The following is a 14,613-nucleotide window of genomic DNA, read 5'->3' on the forward strand; positions in this document are numbered from 1 at the left end:
AAATTTACATAGCTACAGCTTAAGTCAGATTTCCTATCAACAGGGGCATAATTTAGTTGGCTGCCAATTTTTGGTGGGGGGGGGCGCGCGGGGTTTCGTTGTTTTGGTCACCACCCTCCCTTTCCGCACATGGTCCTTCTGTGGTGCAAAAAGTCCTTGCAACACAGTGTCTTGTCATCAAGAAATCCTTGATTTCTGGGAATTCTCCAGGAGTGAATTGCAGCAGATAATTTTCTTTGAGGTTAGCAGGCTGACAGTGATCACTGGCTACTACAAATTTTGGTGCTTTGAGTCTGCTTGTGTCGGGGTCCGTTTGCAGTGTCTGAGAAGGTGCACACACTCAACTTTGTAGATCATAGAGCAGGTGTTCTGTGACAGAATAATACACAAGTTGGGAAATAAAAGCTCCAAATTTTGGGAGGCTTTCCAGTGTATCAACAAGTTCCATAAATGTAGCAAACCCAATTTTGCCATCACTTCTGCTACATGTAGGTGTTGTTAAGCACCCAGGGAAAAATGAATAGAAAGAAAAGTTAGAACTGTGACAAAATGGCACACAGTAAAACAAAAAGATTGAAATCACTATGCAGCTTAGAGTAGCCAAAGATGTTTAATTGAGTGCCTACTTAAAGCAAGGAAAGCTCAAACATCCCATTGAGTGTATCATCTAGCCTCCTCATTGTGATACTTTTCAGTCTGGATAGCCTTTGGATATCATCTCCATTCCATTGAATGCCTGGATGCTTACTGAATTTCCTTGCCATTGCTCCTCTTACACTCTGAACTCTCTTGTGTTGCCAAAAGGAATAGAATCAGTTGAAAGTTGGTATGAATAAATGTGATGTTGCTGCGTACAATTTGCATCCTGAGAGTGAGGAGCAATAATTTCCAAAAGGGTATTTAATGAAAAGATTGAAGTTGGTTTGTGAACTGAGAGGTAATGGACCTTATTAAGACGGAATGTTGCTGCTGCCTGTCCTGATGGCACAATGTGTGTGACAGGAATGAGGAGTGCAGGTACAATGCTATCTTTTGATTGGTGGAAATGCATTTGGAGTGGAGGAGGGAAGTGTGCAGAGAACTGACAAATGTAAGTTGTGTGATGAGATTTATTGCAGGAATGTGGGGGTAAAAAACAATCAACAGTACACAGTGCAGAAAATTGTTGTTTTGGAACCTCCTTGCTGTTAGCAAGAAAGAATAACATGACTTCATATTACTCAGTTTGTGACTGTCTAATCTTTGTAAATAGTGAGTGAGCTGCCTGTAGGAACCCACTCTAACTGGATGTGTCTGCCTTTAGAATAAGAGAGATTGTTGGGTGACAGATAGAGGTGGGCAAGACAATGGAAACAAACTCAAGATCAAAAAATTGCAGATGCTGGAAATATGAAACAAAGACAGAAAATGCTGGTAACACTCAGGAGGTCAGCATCTGAAGAGACAGAATTAGAGTTAATGTTTCAGCATGAAGAACCTTTGTCAGAACAGGGAAAGAATTTTTGTTTTCTTCCTTTACCAGTTCTAACAAAGTTTTTGATCTGTTTCTCTTTCTAATGGAAACAAAGTGTTTTATTCATTGAAAAGTCAAGAATATCAGGACATAAATATAAATTCAAATCTGAATTTAAAAAATTCAGTTTACTATTGCTGTGGACGGTTCTGCTGAAATTGGTGATCAAATCAGTGATTATGTCATAATCTGTGTAAGAATACCTTAAAATGTTTAAAGGATTTTGTTTTCATCCAGAGGGTGGTAGAAGGTCTGGAATACACTGGCTGAAAGGGTTGTGGAGTCATATCTTTATCACAGCTAGAAAATACTTGGGTATGTCCTTTAAGAGCCATGACCTGCAGGGTTATGCATTAGTGCTGGAAAGTGGGATTAGGTTTGCTAAGATATCACTGCTGACAAAGGTCTTTCAACTATTTTAAAATCTCTTTGACAATGAGAGCCATTTAAAACAGTTCATAACGGCTTGTAATTTTAAAAATTATTAAAAATAGTCAAAAATAACTTGGTCCTGGAAATTAATTGAAAGCTTCAAGATAAAGTTCATTATAAATTAGTAAATCACTCACCTGGCCTTAACCTTTTACCAAAGTTCAGTAAGTCATTCAGATGAATAGGTATCTCGCTGCTTTTGCAAGCCATTCCTGGCTTAAGCCAAGGATCTGGAGATAATGCGCAAGCCCCTCTCTTCAGAGGTCACTACTCTGCCACTGGGTTCATTGTTCATAAGCAGAGGGGGAGGTCAGATATGCTGGTGAGTGACCACTACCTCATCTCTGTTTCTATGAGGAGAAATGAAAGCTGGAGACCAACTGAAAGGCAGTAAGCCGTTCAGGAGGCCACTGGTTTATAGTAAGTATGATCAGGCTCAACAATTTTAAAAATTATTCGACAGCTCAGTCAGACATTTACAAACATTCAAGTTCCTGAAAACCTTTTCAACTGGTAAGCCAGGAGATAAGCAAGGCTCTCACAGCCTATCAGCCATGAATGTTTCCCACTGGAAGACTCTGCCCAAAGATCCACATGTTAAAAGTGGACTTCGAAGGCAGGTCACTGGTGAAAATGGGTACAGTGCTGGTCAGTAGAAAATTCAGGCTATTTACAATTCCAAAATTCATTCCTTGAATCACCTAGTACATATATCTGCAATTGTGAGTTCACAATTGAAGTACAGTGACAACTGTTGATAGATCAATTTTAATGGAAAATATTATTCCAAAACTAGTAAAAATAAAGGGAAGAATTATGGATCCATGATACATAGATCATAGAAAATTTACAACACAGGAATAGGTAATTTGGCCCATTGTGTTTATACTGATTGGGGAAAAAAACTGTTATCCAACCTAATCATGTCTTCCAGCATTAGGTCCATAACCCTGCAGGTCATGTCTCCAAGTGTTTTCTACATTTGATGAGGGTACCTGCCTCTACCACTCTGTGAAACAGTGAGTTCCAAACTCCTACCACCCTCTGGGTGAAATGTTTTTCCTCCTCTTTGCTCTAATCCTTCTGGCAATAGCCTTTAATCTATACCCTCTGTTTTTGTTTCGCCCTAAGGGCAACAGGTCCTTCCTCTTAAACCATCTGTGCTTCTTATAATTTTACACACTTCTTTTATCTCCTCTCAGCTTCTAATGCAAGCTTATCCAAATTTTCTTCATTAGAATTTTCCAGTCCTGGCAAATCTCCTTAGTGCCCTCTCTGGTACATTTTCATTTTCAGAATGATCAGAACTGTATGCAGTACTCAAGTTGTGGTCTATCCAGTGTTGTGTACGTTTGTAATACAAGCTCTGTGTTCTTGTACTCTACATTTCAGACAGCAAAGGAAAGCATCACATATACCAATTTAACCACCTTATTGATCTTTTCTGTTACCTTTTGATAATCTGTAGACATGGACTTCGAGGTTCCTTTATTCCCCAATATCACTGAATGTTCTACTGTTTATTGTATATTCTCTTGCTTTTGGAACCTTCCTGAATGTATTCTTTACACTTCTCCTAATTAAATTCCATTTGCTATTTTTGTGCCCAATTGACCAGATGGACCATTTATATCTTCTTAAAGTTTAAAGCTTTTCTCTGTAGTATCAACAGAAGACTCCTACCATCCACCTTAGCTCTAGGTCTAAATTATTAATGTATATTACAAGAAGCTGAGCCCTATGGGGTCTGTCTAGTAACAGCCTTTCAGCCACAAAAATACTCATATACTGTTACCCTTTGTTTCCTGCAACTGAGCCAGTTCTCAATCCAGTTTGCCTCTCTCTCTCTTGGATCTCATGAGCATTTTACTTTTTTGACTCTGATATGCCCATTCATACTCTAGAACAATTTGTCCAGGAGTTTTTGTTTACTTAGTAACCATCTTAGCCAAATTCATATCTATCTTGATTACAATTGTGTCTAGTTGCACTATTGTAAAACCTAATCTAACCAAATTTAATTTCTGTTAATCAATTAAGCTTCTTTTTAGATGCTGATTGTTGGCTAGGACTTGGTAACTTGATTCTCCCAAGTGCTTAGTATGATTCTGCATTCTGCAAAGTTTGAAAACTGTTGGTTTAAGTATGACTCCTAACTTGAAGAGGCCAAGGTCTTGGCAGTGTACTACTGAGCCTTAAACCTACAGTTATCCAGTCTGGGCCAGGTCTGCAGATATTGCACTGCAGTTGGCCTTGCAGGATTTGGTTCATTGGTGATGACCTTCATGCTGAAGTTCTCTGCCAACGTTCATTATTTAACTTAACACTATAGGATGATGTGTTAATAAGAATCATCCCCTTTAAGAAACGGTAATAAATAAAAGGAGAAAATGAATTACAGCTGTTCAAGCCAAATGAGGAATTGTTGATTACTCAGGAATAACATTGCAACTCCAATAAACAGGTGCACAGGGTTACAATACAATACTTTGCTGAAAATATTTATGCTATTTATTGGTTTTAATGTATAAATATGTTCTATTTTCTCTTCAGCATTTGTTTTGTACTGTGAGGGGTATCATCTTTGGTTACTGACCACCACTTTATCCACCTGTGTGTATAGTATAAGACATCTGCTGCAAAGCAATGTTTCCATAACACAAAAATTCCAAATGATACCATGCTGCAAATGCTGTATTGAAGCGAAGCTACAGAAGACAATCGAAGGTGGCCATACTAATATCACTAAATCAGCTACTGAGATGTATGACTGGCTGTAACACATGGTTCATGAAAAATGTAAGGTGCTGAATAAAGGCAGTTAGCCTCATTGTGTAGAATAATCACAATTAATTTTGGATATCACTCTTTTGTCTTTCTGTTAATCCTGAACCTCAAAGGAGCAGTGTCATTCAGAAAGCTCAGGCCAGATTAAATTTGTAGTAATGAAAGTTCAAGACTAGTAATTAATCGGCTCGTGAGAGATTTGTTTTTTGACCAATGAATTGCAAAGTTAGGATATTTCATTATATTTAAGGATATGGGATTATAAAATTACCAGTTGATCTTGACATTTGAAATCTTACATGATGAGTTATTCTGATTTACTTTGAAATTACAACATAGTTCAATTGTGATTATTTTTATTAGGGTGATGAAGAAGTGTAGTTTAAAGAAACTGCCCTTGCATATTCCAGGATGTATGTGAAGAGTCAGTAACTGTTGCACATGTAAAGAGAATTTGCAGGGGAAGTAGCTGAGAAAATATTATCCTGCAGTTCCTGGAAGTTTGAAACAAAGATAGACAATAAAGGAAGAATTCAACAGGTCATGTAGAATGAGAGAACTTTGCTGAGGCTTTGTTAGCAGTCCTGTGGCAAATTGCCAGCATTTATCAGTGTGTTTGGCATTTGGAGATATAAAACATAGAGAAGTACAACACAGGAACAGGCCCACTGTGTCTGCTCTGACCATAATACCAAATCAAATTAATCTCATTTGCGTGGACATGGTGTATATCCCTCTATTCTCTGCCCGTTTGTGTCTGTCTAAATGATTCTTAAAGATTGTTATCATATTTGCTTCTACTACCTTTCCTGGCAGTGCAATCCAGGCACCTACCACTCTGTGTGTGTGTGTGTGTGTGTGTGTGTGTGTGTGTGTGTGTGTGTGTGTGTGTGTGTGTGTGGGGGGGGGGGAAAAAAAATCACAAATCTCCTTTAAAACTTTCTCCCTCTCACCTTAAACCTATGTCCTAGTATTTGATACTTCCACCCTGGGGAAAAAGACTCTTATTTACCCTATCTATGCCTCTCATAATTTTATATACTGGTAAGAGGTCACCCCTCGGCCTCTGACACTTCAGAGAGAAAAATCCAAGTTTGTCCAACTCTTCTTGTATCTAATCCAAATCAGGCAACATCCTGGTGAACCTCTTCTACACCATCTCTAATGCCTCCACATCCTTCCTACAGTGAGGTGTCCAGAACGGCGCACAATACTCTAAATGCTGCTTAACCAAAGTTTTATATAGCTGCTGCATGACTTCCTAGTTTTTACATTCAGTGCCCTGACCAATGAAGGCAAGCATGGCGTACACTCCCTTTACTAGCCTATCCGCATCTGGTGCCACTTGCAACCAAAGATCCCTTTGTACAACAATGCTCCTCAGGGTCCTTCTATTTACTGTTTCTTTTCGTCTTGCATTTGACCTCCAAAATACAACACCTCACACTTGTCTGGATTAAAGTCCTCTGCCATTTCTCTGCCCAACTTTCCAATTTCTCTAAATCCTGTTGTAACCTTTCTTGCTATCCAAAACTCCACCAATTTTCATGTCATCTGCAAACTTAGTAATCAGACCACTGGCATTTTCATCCAGATCATGAATATATATTGCAAACAATAATATGTATTGGAATGCAGAATCTGCAAACCTGCTGAGATACTCCTGCTGGTGCAACTGTCAACATGCTACTTGACTCCAGATGGGATTTGGTCAGAGTACAAACTTGCTGGAATTTCCCAGCTTTTACACTGATTAGAACTAGCATAGAATCTATGAGCCTATCATTTGAATGAAATTTTTCTGGCCATGAGGAAAAAAGGTAAGAATGTTAGTCTTTATTTAATTGCTTGTGTTTTTTTTTGGAATTAAAAAAAATTGTTTATTGTCTTTGATAGTTTTTAAATGTTTTGAATGACTGGGTAATTGAGAAGTGTTGAAAGAATTTGATAGTTTTGGACAAATGACAAAACTGGGAGAGTAGTTATGCTGTTTGACGGGTTTTCTCAGCATTTTTCGAAGTAGCTGTAGACTACCCCTATAACCCAAATACATTCCATAAGGGCTATGCCAATTGGGTCCAAGAGACTTTTGTTTAGCATGTTCCCATGCACTGAAGTGCAAGATAATTGGAGGTACTAAATTTGAGATTGGGTGGCAAGCCTCTCAACAAAATCTGGGCCATTACCTTTTCTGTTCTCTTCACAGATTTACTGGTTTCAAGTATTTACTATTTCTGTTGGAAGTGGGGTTTATTGGGTGAAAGAATTCAGCAATGTAGAACAACTTTGCAATTAAGAGTTTTTTTAATATAGCAAGGTCAATTCCTTGGGTGATTTGCTTTAATATAAACTGATGTTCTCTGATTTTTTTTTCTGAGGCATCAGTTTTGTTACTTCAGTGAAAAATATCAAATAGAAAGTGTTACTAAACAGCATACTTGAGATTTTTCCCCCCTTAAATTGGATTAATAGAAAGATGAGTTCAATTCACTAAGCATGCACACTTGCAATAGGGGAGTGTTGGACAGCAGTTAGAACAGGAACCCTGGTCATTTAATCCTGTACTTCCAAACTTTGAGTTCTGAGGCCTGGTGTACTGCTTAACTGCTATCCTTGGCAAACTTAGGCCAAGAGTCACACCTGGGGATTTCTTGATCCTTACGACTCAACCACTCACTGCCTGACTCCACTTATCTATTAAGAAAGCCCTTGAATGCCGTTTTTATTTGCAGAGTTGCTAGCATGATAAGTGTGCCTTAAGGACAACCCTGTAAAATGGTGGATTTTAGCACTAGCACAAGAATATTGGGTGCCTCTGCTTTAAAATGTTGGTGGTCATCTCTGTTGATGTATGTCTCTCTGGTATTCTGTTTCTATAGTGTTGCCCCAGGGTCTATTCAAAATATGCTTTGAAAGCCCAAGGAATTGATCTTGCTATTTTTTTTAAAAAAGAACAACTTGTTCTACATTGCTGAATTCTTTGAGTCACAATTAGAATTTTAACCTGTTAAACTTCGCTTATTTTGCATCTGATTACTAGTAAAATACATTATAGAACAAATAAGGTTTCTTTACAATTTTAAATCTTATGGAAGTTTTGAGAAATGGACAGGTAATCATGCTTTAAATGTAAAACATGGACAGTTTCTGTTTGAGATGATTGTGACCTTGGGTGAATTTACTTGTCACTGAAGTAGTTATTGACATTTGCAAAACGCAAATTCACAAGCAAAACAGGTAAAACACGTTGCCTCGGTGTTCTTACGAAGTGCCAACAAGCATTTGAATTGTAAAAGCAAATTTCACCGCATCTTGACAGTTTTGCTGTGGAAACTCAACCGTCCAACAGAACCTCTGCTGCCCCAAGCCATTTCTAAGCATCTTGGCTCAGGTGCAAGAGGCCCTTGTCCCAGAACTGCAGGCTAATAGAACTTTGGAGGTATTGGAACGTGACATTCTGGAGAAAGTTCCTCACTTTTATTTGTGTTTGTAGAATTTATCTGGTTTACATTTTATTTACTGAGAAAACCAATGCAGACTTGCAGGTGTTCGCCTAAGAATGAAGATTAATGTGAGTAATTAGAGCATTTGTCGGTTAAAAATACAGCTGTATTCTTCAGTACTGTTTTGCATTTTCAACAGAATGTTTAGGGGTCGCTTTTTTCCGATTCACTGTCTGTCCAGCAACTCTGTTTATTATTTAACATTGTGCACTTCACCTATTCTGCTTAGTATCAACTTAACATGGTTCTGTTTGTAGTCTCTGGTCTCATGTATACCAAGTCTACATGCTCTGTGACTTGTAGTAAAGACTCAAGCTTGTAACTGTTGATTGCTGGATTAATAAGTTGAGCAACTGTTGTCCAATATACAATGATTTAATGATGCCACTGCAGCTTTAGCAATCAAATAATAATTAAGATTGTGTTTTTGTTTGCTTGTGATGCAGGAGCTGATTGTAAAGATTCACCTTTTGATTCAATAGATGGCAGCAGGAATTGTAACTGTGATTCATTTTTTTTCTTATTTCAAAGTATGTTATTGTCAAAGACAATTCTATATCCAGCTCATCACAGAGGCCATAAATCAACAATTTCATCACTGCTTATGGCCTAATGTATGGATTTATTATGTGGAATAATATAAGTTAATTAAAGCCTGTATATAATTGCAAAAGTATAAATTGACCATTTTGTTGAAGCCATTTAGTAAACTATGAGAAGAACATGCCTGCTAATTCTGATTTCCAGAACACTGGCTGCAATGCTAGATCATTCATCTGGATCATTTGGTTTTTAATTCCATTTAAGTCGATGACATGAATGTATCTGATGGTGTAAAATTCATTGTTAGTTGAGACCTCTTGAACATTCTATTTAAATAATATTTACTGTCTAGCTGGCAGATGATCCTGATTCTGTGTTAGAATTCTGCATCCAACTGCAGTTTGCAGCAACAATTTTCTGTCCCTCAGTGATTTTGGTTCTTAAATTTTTTGACTCTTTGGTTATAGGTTATTGTTGTCATCTAAGGCTGTAATGGTTCATGTATGTTGATTCATTTTGCTAACCAAATTGTACTTAATAGTGCCTTAAACTGGAAAGTTTCAGATTTGAGGTGCTACTAGCTACATCACTGTGTTTAGAAGTGATTTTTTTTCCATTTAAAAAAAATATAATTCACTCTAATATCCAATTCTAAAAGTGGTGTTGATGGTCTGTGTCTTCAACAACACCAGATGGGACAGCCAGGTTGAAGAGTGAACCAAAAACAGCTAGGTTTGGAATTTTTTATTTAAAAGCTAGTAGGATAAAAGGAGAGATGGAATAAATGTACTTGCTAGAATTAACAAACGGCAATAGAAAAATGTGAGGCAGAAATCAGTAAAATAGAAATGGAATGCACTTGGATTGAGATAAGAGACAAAAATAATGAAAGATCATTGACCTGAAACATTATCTCTGCTTTTTTTCCTTGACGGGTGATGCCTGATCTGCTGAGTAGTTCTAGCACTTCCAGTTTTCATTTATATGAGAGATAAAAGTAGATCAATATCACTGGGGATAGTCTAAAGACCAAAATATCCAATAATGGGAATGAAGGAGACAGAAGATATTTGCAAACAAATTAGAAAATGATTAACGGATGTAGAATATTGTGGATTACAAATACAGTAAAACTGATAATCCACCATCAGATTATTCGGAAGTTCTGATGGTTTGGCATCTGTTTCACTGAGATCCCATTTCTTGTGCTCCCTTTAAATACACTGGAGCCCTGTTTCCCATGCTCCTTTTAAACTCATTGGCTTCAGTACAGGTATCTTGTAAAAATAAAAAGCTGATAATTTTCCACAATGCACTTTTGCACTGTGAAACCCATTTGTTCCACACAGTTAATGGTACAGGTTGTCACTTTTGTGGTACTTCTATTGAACTTGCCTTTAAAAGGTATCTGTTAGTGAAACGTTAATACTGTTACCAATTGCATGACAAAAATATGACTTTTTCAGATACATTTTTGTATATCGATTTGTCTTCTGCTTTGTCTAAAGTGCACTTGTTCCCTTTTAGGACACACAGCCATTTGCCAATGCCCATGATGTGCTGTCCCGTTCTCGGTCACGTAGCAATGTATTGAATAAAGTTGAATATGCACAGCAGCGCTGGAAAAGACAAGTTCAAGAACAAAGGAAATCAGTCTTTGATCGTCATGTTGTGCTCAGCTAAAAACACTGCCTTTTAAAGGAAAACTCAGTGGGCCTATGGAAACAATCTGACTGATTCCTCGAAGATCTTACTTGCTGGTAGAAGTTCGTTAACTTCAACACCTTGGTGTCAATTCTTTGACACAAGTGTAATAATCATACTGATGTTTGATATTATCTTGCCATTGGGATTTTCATTTACTTTCAGAGAGTTTACCCCAACTTCTGTCCATCAATAAATTATGGTGTAGTTGTGGAACAAACTGTACAAGATAACATCATTAACATTAATTATAAACTAATTACAAAATATAGCTAAAATTTAATATTTTCCTGGATGCTTTTAATTATGTAGTTCAGTTGCAAAAATAATTTGGCAGTTACATGGATATTGATGTGCTATAAAATTAACAGTCTTGATATGATCACAGGATTGCTGTTAATGAAACACACTCTTTGTAAAAGTCTAAGCACTCCGTCCTAAAGGAAGTGCCTGCGATTTTTGTTGACACCCAACACCTAATTTTCATTTGTTTTTAAACTGAATTTTTTAATGAATTAATGAAGCCTAAAGATGACAACTATAAACATGATTATGAAAGTAACTGATCAAGTATTATATTGGTATGTGTTCTGATTAAACAACTGTTCACAACCAATCTGAAGTGTAAAAAAAATCAACACCCATGATTAAAAATGATTTGTGTATTGTTGCATACCCATGCATTGCAGAAATTGTCAGTCTTTCTTAAAAAAGATGGTGCTGGGGTATGATACACCTTTAAAGCTACTTGTTGAAACCAGTTTTGGGTTGAAGTGCCTGTTTTTCATTTTGCATTAATAGATGGGTTTTCAATAGTCTTAGATATGATTCATTCCCATTGTTCTCCCTTTCCTCCTTTTTAATAGTAAACACTTATTCTAGGGTAAAATTTTGATGGTGTCAGTAGCTCTGTTCCAGCTATATTTCTCCAAGTGTTAGGTTAAAATATTAGATTGTGGATCTGTACTACAGTGGAAAGCACCACAGCCAAATTCAATGTTGTTTGCACCTATCTGTACACTTGAAGTATTGAGCAAACTACCAACAATTTATGTTCTGATAATCTGGCCAATTAGTGACATTTTTCTTTCCTTCATCTGATGGGTACTGAGACCAGATTGTATCTCTCCACTCATGTTCTACTGCTCTTTTTTGGGGCATGGATGATTTCAATGAGTTTGTTGTATGTATTCAGAGAATCCGATAAATCATATCTCACAGATACTTCTTTAAATACAACAATGTAATCACTTGATTTCTTCATATTTCTTCTATACTGGTTCCTTTATGTTCCTTTGTCTTTTTTTGTCACATCTGCCTTGCATCCAAAATCTGCTAATTCATTTCAATCCAGTGATTGAATGAAAGATTTTTCTTCTCTGTATTCAGTACTGTGGTGTCCAATGTAATTGCCCAAGAGGAGGCCAGACCTTGTGTAATTTGGTATTAATATGAGGATGTTCTACATTTTTATTCCATATGTTATGATTTCTCTGTCTGTGAAATTTACTGATTCTATCAGATATAGGTCTTCTATCCAGAAGATCTTGTAACCATCTACTAAAATAATTGAAAAATGGTTATTTTGCCTCTTTGTTTCCTGTAAAAGGAAGCTCTTTCATGCCTGCATGTGTACAGAGCCTCATCTAAAACCAACTTGTCAATGGGGTAAACTGGACATCAGGATCTACTAATACACGAGTATCATGTTAAGTTGTATTTGATGTACCAACATGTTGCCAGTTTTATTTTTACTGGTCAATGTCTGCCAAAAAAAATTACTTTTAAAACTGCACTTGTGTTTTTACACTGGTAAACACCTACATTGTACTCTGATGTGACATTGATTGCTAGCATGTTTAAACTGGAGATCAAAGTAGACCTTGCCATAAGGAAGTTTATAAAATACATTTTTTTTTGCATTAGTCAGTCAATGGTGGTTGTTCTGACCACTTAAATATTATTGCTGCACAATTAACTAAATGTCTGGATTGCACAGGAATTTTGTTTTAAATACAAATTCAGTAATTAAATGAAATGAACTACATAATGAGATCCTTAATTTAAGTTGTATGTCTCTCTCAAAATCCCCTCTCCAGTCTCTTCAAATAATACAAATGTGCATAGTCATAGTTTTTGTAAGATGTAATTAACAAACCTAAAAAATACTGACTCTTAAATTCTGGCTAATTGTTCAATTGCAGTGGGTGATATTTGTGAAGGATAACCCAGGATGATGCATTTTTACATGAGTTGAATTTGGATCCAATACAGATCCAAATGGTATGGTCATTAATATTAATAAAATTTCAGTTGCCATACATTGAAATGCCTCAGTGAAATCACCTTACTTTGATCTTGACAAGCTACTGTAGCAAAGAACTAAGTAACTGATGAAACACTTCCCAGATAGGCTTCAATGAAAGATATTTGTTTATGTCATTATAGATAAGTAATAGCATGTTTGGAACACCCAATGTTTCACTAAATCAGCCAAGCTATTAATTATATCTTGCTAATATTCTCACTTTTCATCATCTTCAGTACTTCCCTATTCAAGAATTTATTTAATTCACTTTTGAAAATGCTTATGAAAACTTACAACAATGGCTTATCATTGACTGTTAATATTTTACTTTTTCCATTGGAAAAAATTGTTTTGCTTATCTCCTTTAGTTCTCCTCTTCAATGTTTTCATTGTTGTGCCAATTATCATCTCCTCAACAAGCAGAAACAATCTATTACTATTTACCCCATCATTTATTAAAATGGTGAAACACTATCAAGCCATTCCTCACCCGCGTAGTCACATGGAAGCAGCTTCTATATTGGTAAATTAAACATTTAATATTTCATAATAGTCTCTATAATCCTATTTTCAATTTGCATCAGTGCTCTAGCTCTCAACATTGCCCTGGGTAAATTATTGTTATAATTCAAAAAGCTATCTTCCTACAATAAATTTAGTGAATTAACTTTTTGAATGATCTACTTAATGACCCTTCAGGATTTATTCAACTGTCATTGTTAGACAATAGATCTACCAAGTAGTTTTCTGATATTTTTTCTCTCTCTGACAACGATTTGGAATTTTATCATTCAGCAAGTTCGAACAAGATTTCATCAGCCTAAAAAATTCATAAATCATGATCTCCACAATGTAGAAATCAATCAACCACATGATACATCTTCAGGCTTTCACCTTTGTCCATTTTAATGGTATGCATTATCACACTTCAACAAAAATATTCTTTCCCAGAGTCAATCAACTTACTTTGTTTCAAGTTCTTGTCCAATCCTCTTGGGGCTTTTTCAGTCACCTACCAAATAGGGATTAGAACAGGTTTAATTTAACTTTACATATTCTCCTCTTTCCCATCAGTCCAACACCACCCATACGCAATCACACATAAAATTTGTAAAGACTTGTGTTCCTAATCTTTTTAAGATGTTTTAAGATGTACAGTAAAACTTTGTATACCTCTTTAATAAATTTTATTTCTGTACTATTTAACAAAATATTTCTATCATTGCTTTAACACTTCTCTGGGGTGGTTTCCATTCGTTCACTTATGATAGGCTCAAAAATTTACAAAAAATACATTGAAGAAATAAGTGTAGCAATTTGCATCTTCCACCTTTAATACAAGAAAACGTTCCAATATGCTACACAAGAACAATATCAGACTTCTGCAGCATGCGTAGGTGCAGATGCCCAAATGCCTCAGCAAAGGGGTACGTTTTTGGAATGAAAAATATTGCAGATAGACTCAGGGCCTGTTTCTGTGCTCTTCGGCCCAACTTGTCTGTGCTGACCAAGTCGCCTGACTGAGTTAGTCCAATTTGCCTGTGTTTGGCCCATATCCCTCTAAACTTTTCCTGTCCATTTAACTGTCCAAATGCCTTTTAAATGTTTTAATTGTACCCACCTCTACCACTTTCTTTAGCAGCTTGTTCCATATACATACCACCCTTGAGTCCCTTTTAAATCTTTCCCCTCTCACTTTAAACCTCTGCCCTCTAGTTTTGGACTCCCCCACCCTGTGGAAAAGACATTGGCTATTCACCTTATCTATGCCCCTCATGATTTTAAAAACCTCAATGAGGTCACCCTTCAGCATCCTATGCTCC

General features: G+C 36.5%; 1 protein-coding gene across 1 annotated transcript in view; it reads left to right on the forward strand.

Annotated features, from left to right (window-relative positions):
* The window catches only part of tmem9b (TMEM9 domain family, member B), a 41,693-nt gene extending 27,703 nt beyond the window's left edge, over positions 1-13,990 (forward strand). The window contains exon 5 of the mRNA XM_052029508.1: positions 10,306-13,990. Within this exon, the coding sequence (XP_051885468.1) occupies positions 10,306-10,461 (156 nt within the window). The 3' untranslated portion in view covers positions 10,462-13,990. The remainder of the gene's footprint in view (positions 1-10,305) is intronic.
* The last annotated feature ends 623 nt before the right edge of the window (positions 13,991-14,613 follow it).

The sequence above is a fragment of the Pristis pectinata genome, chromosome 14, assembly GCF_009764475.1.
Source record: "Pristis pectinata isolate sPriPec2 chromosome 14, sPriPec2.1.pri, whole genome shotgun sequence".
NCBI classification, from domain to species: domain Eukaryota; kingdom Metazoa; phylum Chordata; class Chondrichthyes; order Rhinopristiformes; family Pristidae; genus Pristis; species Pristis pectinata.